The sequence below is a fragment of the Carcharhinus amblyrhynchos genome, chromosome 1 (assembly GCF_965287045.1).
Source record: "Carcharhinus amblyrhynchos chromosome 1, sCarAmb.v2.hapA, whole genome shotgun sequence".
In the NCBI taxonomy this organism is placed as follows: domain Eukaryota; kingdom Metazoa; phylum Chordata; class Chondrichthyes; order Carcharhiniformes; family Carcharhinidae; genus Carcharhinus; species Carcharhinus amblyrhynchos.
Window position 1 is genome coordinate 64,909,700 of NC_137324.1, and position 6,000 is coordinate 64,915,699.

The 6,000-nt window shown below is 41.0% G+C and overlaps 1 protein-coding gene across 1 annotated transcript in view; it reads left to right on the forward strand.

Annotated features, from left to right (window-relative positions):
• Positions 1 to 3,348, forward strand: part of LOC145349500 (uncharacterized) — a 94,085-nt gene extending 90,737 nt beyond the window's left edge. The window contains exon 6 of the mRNA XM_080198044.1: positions 741 to 3,348. Within this exon, the coding sequence (XP_080054170.1) occupies positions 741 to 807 (67 nt within the window). The 3' untranslated portion in view covers positions 808 to 3,348. The remainder of the gene's footprint in view (positions 1 to 740) is intronic.
• Positions 3,349 to 6,000: the final 2,652 nt, after the last annotated feature.

A 6,000-nucleotide genomic window follows, 5' to 3' on the forward strand; every position in this document is an offset into this window, starting at 1 on the left:
GCCGGTGTTTCCCGGATGTGGATCTTCACACTGCCGGAGCTTCCAGGCTGCAGTTTGCACCAGAGTCCAATGCAATTGTGCAAAATAACACCAAAGACCATGGTGTTCACTGAGCTTTTCAGCTGGTTCAGATTCAGTTGAACTGGACCAGGCCCCATCCGTAAAAGTGGCCGTGCCGCTCAAATGAAATGAAGGGATTCTGGTCAGGAAAGCTTTTCAAATTGTTCCCATTTTCTTGGGCAGACAGGCACTAGTAGCGACATATCCTTAAGTATTTGGTTTGCAAAAAACTGACCCTAGTGTACACCAATGAACTGTTAACTCATTCAGATTAGACTTTAAAATAATTTTCATTTGATTTTAGATTATGTTATTCACAGATGGAGGACTGGACACTCTTAGTGAAATGCTTGTTCTAATTCCATTCTATTATGTTGCCCTATTGTGCTGGTATGTTGAAGATTTTATGTTTGTGATTAAAGAATGAATGTCAGTCGAAACACAGCTAATGCAATTGCAAACAGATTTTGGGATTTGGGCACAATTCTCCACACAAAAGAATTTATATGGCAACCTGTTGCTTTCCTGATGCAAACTGATCAAGCATAAAATAAAAATGGAAATGTGTGTTATTTCTATTTTGGAAGCTAGAGGATTTTTATTGCATTTGTGAAGAATACATAAGGAGTATGTAAAAACAAGACAAAAGACTGTTTAAGATATGTCCTTTTTATTTCCAGACTCCGTCGCAATGCCGAAGTGGCACCTTACTTCATTTTTGGCGAGAATGAAGAGAATGCTGGGTGAACTAGTCATCATCCTGAAGAGACTGACAAATGCCTTTTTTGCACATTTTACATTTTTGGATTGTTAGTTTTACTCATCATATTAAGCCTATTTTTCAGAATTGCATATGCCTCCACCATACTCTCGGTCAGCCCGTTCTAGTTCCTAACTGCCTGCTACGTGAACACATTTCCTCATGACATCATTGCTTCTTTTGTCAATCATCTTAAATCTGCGCAATCTGGTTCTCCTAATCCTTCCACCAATGGAAACAGTTTCTCCCTATCTGTCCAGACCATTCAAGATTATGAAAATATCTCTCTGTATTCTTTCTACCAAAATGAATTACTTCACACATCTCTGCATTAAATTTCACTTGTCTGCCCATTTCACCAACTTGCCTGTGTCCTTTTGAAGCTTATCATGTCACAATGCCTTTCAAATTTTGAAATTGTGCATTGTACATCAAGGTCTAGGTCATTAATAGATATTACAAAGAACAAGGACCCTAAGATCAACACGAAGAGAACTCCACTATAAACCTTCCTTCACTCCGTAAAACATTAAGGTATCCACTATTCTCTGATTCCTGTCACTCAGCCAATTCCATATCCATGTTTTAACTGTTCATTTTATCCCATAACTCTAACTTTGCTCGCATGTTTATTGTATGGCACTTTCCCAAATGTCGTTTAGAAATCCATGTCCACCACAACAATAGCATTACCCTCTGTTGACAATAATTTCAAGTAAGTTAGTGAAACGTGATTTGCCCTTAACAAATCCTTGCTGACTTTCCTTAAATAACCTGCATTTGCCCAAGTGACTATTCACTTTGTCCTGAATTACAAGGCAAGATCCTCTGGCCTCTCAGCAATTTTCTCACTGGGTGTGCATTGTTTTCTGGCCCTGTCCCTGTCAATGGAATTCTCACTAACTCCAGCCCATCGATGGGAAACCAGAAGATCCCACTGAAGTGAACGGCTGGAAAGTTCTGACCGTTGTTTTGAGAAGCTTCCTCACCACAAAGGTTAAACTGTCTGGGCTTATCTTTACATCATATTTTGAACTAGAGTGTAACATTTGGAATTCTCTAGTCCTCTAGAACCACCCCAGAGTCTAAAGAAGATTGGAAAATTATGGCCAGTGGATCTGCAATTTCCATTCTCACTTTCCTCAATATCCTTAGATGCATCCATCCAATCCATATCGTCTTAAAGTGCAGACAGCCCATCCAAATCCTCCTCTTTGTCAAAGTTTTTATTCATTCATGAGACAAGGGCGTCATTGGCTGGCCATTGATTGCCCATCCCTAGATGCCCTTGAACTGAGTAGCTTGCTAGGACATTTCAGAAGACAGCTGAGAGTCAACCACATTGCTGTGTCTCTGAAGTCACATGTAGGCCAGAACAGGTAAGGACAGCAGATTTCCTTCCCTAAAGGACATTACTGAACTAGAAGGGTTTTTTCCAAAATTCGACAATGGTTTAATGGTCATCATTAGATTCTTAATTCCAGATATTATTAATGAATCCAAATTCCACCATCTGCTGTATTGGGATTTGAACCCACATACCCAGAACATTAGCTGAGTTTCTGGATTAATAGGCTAGCAATAATACCACTAGGCCATCCCTGTCAATTTTAAACCCTTCAAGTGTCTTAACTACCTCTTTTCTCACCAAGACCTGGGTAGCATCTTCTTTCTGAGTGAAGGCAGATGGAAAATATTCATTTAATACTTCAGGCGTGCCCCACTGTACACTTGAACCAATCATAGTGCCTTTGGACTGGCATCTGGCTGCATTCCCCAGATTAACCATTCCTTTCATCAGCATTCAGAAATGCACTCTTGGATCCTTAGACTACCTGCTTGGTTCTTCCTGACTGCCTGCTATAAACATGCCATTCAGGAAGCTGTCCATCTCGTACTTGGCCCGCTGTGACATTAACTGCTGCTCATGCTTTGAAACTCAGGGCTGCTGTTGCTTCAACTGACAACTCTTTCTGCACCTACCATTATCCAGGACGTAGGAATTCCCATATTGAACAAGATTAGCATTTGAGAGCTAGGAGCTGCTCTGCCATTCCTCTATCTATTAGATAATAAACTTTGAGAATAACCCAACTACTAATAGACCTTACTATTTAAAAAAGAGAAGGAATTACTAACTTCCTTTCTGTTGATGCTACTTCAATATAGGCAAACTAAATGCCTTATTTAGAATCATAGAATCCCTACTGTGCAGAAGGAGGCTGTTCAGCCCATCAAGTCTGCACCGATAACAATCTTACCCAGGTCCCATCCCTGTAACCCCACGTATTTACCCCCCTAATCCCCCGACACTAAGGGGCCATTTAGCATGGCCAGTCAACCTAACCCACACACCTTTGGACTGTGGGAGGAAACCAGAGCACCTGGAGGAAACCCACTCGACTTGGGGAGAACGTGCAAACTCCACACAGCCAGTGACCCAAGCCGGGAATCGAACCCGGGTCCCTGGTGCTGTGAGGCAGCAGTGCTAACCATTGTGCTAATGTGCTGCCCAATTTAACCCCTTTTTTAAAAAAATGAAACTTTGAATTTTTCAGCTACTTAAACTAGCATCTTAATTTCAGAGAAAGGGAGACTTAGGAGCAGTACTCACCAGCCAATCATCTCAGTCTTCCTGTAGTGTCATATTTTGATTTTCTTCACTTTTTCAAACTCCAGCTGCGTTGCTAATCCACTTCCAGTTCCCAATTCCCTCTTCAGGTAAGTGACAGATCAAAGCTTGGCCTTCAGTTTATTTTCTCCGCACCCCCCCCCGCCCCCTCACCACCACCACCACCATTTCTTCGAGGTATGCCTCAGCTCCTGATTCTCTGATCCGGTATCTGGGCATGTAAGAATATAATATCTAGAAGCAGGAATAGGCCATCTGGCCCCTTGAGTCTACTCCACCATTCAATAAGTTGAAATGTTCATGCCAGTTTTTCAAATACTAGGGGTGGCATTTTCCCAAAAATATTAGTCATAGAAGTTTGAAAATGGGTGTATCCCACGCTTGTTTTTTTGATTGAGTTTGGCATGGCAGACTTCCCACATTCTGTCAGCTTTTCTGGCAGCAGGGAGAGGGGAGTGCAGAGCCTAAGTTTGCCAGCGAAAGGCTTCAGAGCATTTGTGCGCCATTGCGCAGGACACTCAGTAAACTGGGAGACCAGTAGTGATTCTCGCTGGCGTGGCCTCATGCTGGCAAGGGGGAACATACCCAGAAGGCTGGAAATCCAGAAACACTAATAGGATTGAAATTAATACAATCCTATGCATATCAGCTTCGCACCCTGACCGGTCCCACCAGCAAATCAGGACTGAGAACGCAGGCATGACCCGGATTTTGGGCCCTTCACTGGTAATCTCACCAGTTCGCCATGCCGATTGACCACACAGCGAGCTGGTGGGATTGCATCCTAGGTTTCTGATGTTCACTATAATATTCACAATCCGCCTACACAACTTTTGAAGCGTGTTTCTGTTCTGTTTATGAATTTTGACATTCTTTTTCACTGTAAGATTTTACTTCTGAATTTCTTTTGAACAAAAGGTTTCTTTGTGATGACGTTTTGAGATTGACAAGTTTGTAACTTTTGTATTTCTGTAATTTTGTAGTATTTTGTACAAGGCTAAATAAGTTGTAAGAGTCGTGGACTCTCTGATGGATGTGTGGTAATGTTTCATGTGAGAAATGTAACACAGGAAAATCTTGGGTTTAGCTCTTAATCCTCTTCTTCAGACTTCAGCTGGGGCAAGGGTAGGGTCTGCTATTGGTCTAAATACCCCAGAACTTTGCAAGTGAAATTAGCCAAAGTTTTACTCCTGATTGCTGTAATTGACCCTGCTTAAAAATAAAAAGTGCAGATATTCTGTAATTTAGGAAGCAATCTTTTGCTTGAAAATAGATGATGGTAGTGAGGAAATAGAGGGGAAATTGCTCCTGCTTACTTTATGGCAGTTTCAGGGAATGATGAGCTTCCTGGGAGTTTGTTTGTGGCATAGGTGGGAACTTCCTACTCGTATAAAGGTTACTTTGACAGTTTTAGCCTACAATCATTCTGAAATTCCCAGAGGAGTCTTTCTTTTCTTTATTCTTTCATGGGATGTGGGCATCATTGGCAAGGGCAGCATTTATTACCAATCCCTGGTGGCTTGCTATGCCATTTCAGAGGACAGTTAAGAGCCAACCATGTTACTCTGGGTCTGGAATAACATGGAGGCCAGACTAAGCAGATTTCCTTTCATCGAAGAGCTTCCAGCAACTATTGATAATAAGTACGTGGTCACCATGACTAGTTTTCAATTTGTGATCTATTAATTAATTGAAATTAGAATTTATCATCTGTTATAGTGGGATTTAAACCTTTGTGCAGAACAAAAGCCTGACCTCGAGTTTATTAGCCCAGTAACCCATTACTCCACTGCCTCCCCAACTCTACGTTTGTCAGAAAGGAGACCTAAAATGGACCTACAGATTTTAACGATAACTGCTTTGTAAAAGCCCTCGTAAAAGTATTATTTTCAAAAGCCAGCACAAATTCTTGATAATGCATGTACCAAGTCTTAAAATGCTGTACAGTGAAGCCTCTTATTTAAAGTGGTTGTGAATGCACTGTTCTTTCTTAACCTAGTCACATGTGTTGTTGAAAAGCTAATTATGTTTTATGGTGATTCACAGAAGAGTTCAGCTATAGGCTGGTAGATATCCAAAGTCAATATTGACACACTGGGGTTATAGTGCTGCCAATCAGAGATTTGCTATATACCTTTGTAATGAAAATGTGTAATTATTTTAATGTAATTGTTATTAACTTGCTGTCATATTGTATGTCGGAACACCTTACAGAACTTTGGACAACATCCATCCATGAATAAGGAAGATAAAATCACATCCCTAGTGGTTGCAAAATTCCTAAAGTGAAATGAATGTGGTTCTGCAGACTAATGTCAAGTGCTGAGGCCGAATATCTTTTGCCAAAAACCTGCAGGACAGCAGTGGACAAGGCATTATTGAGCTAATGGTTTTCTCCTAGTTAGTGAATGAAAGAGACTAAGCACCTACTATTTGAAAATTGCTTCATCATTGAAAGACACTTCGCTATTTGCTGTTTTCACACGTTCAACTAACACAGGAATCTGGAAAGTTGAATACGAATGATAAAAGGCAACAATCTCCTCAT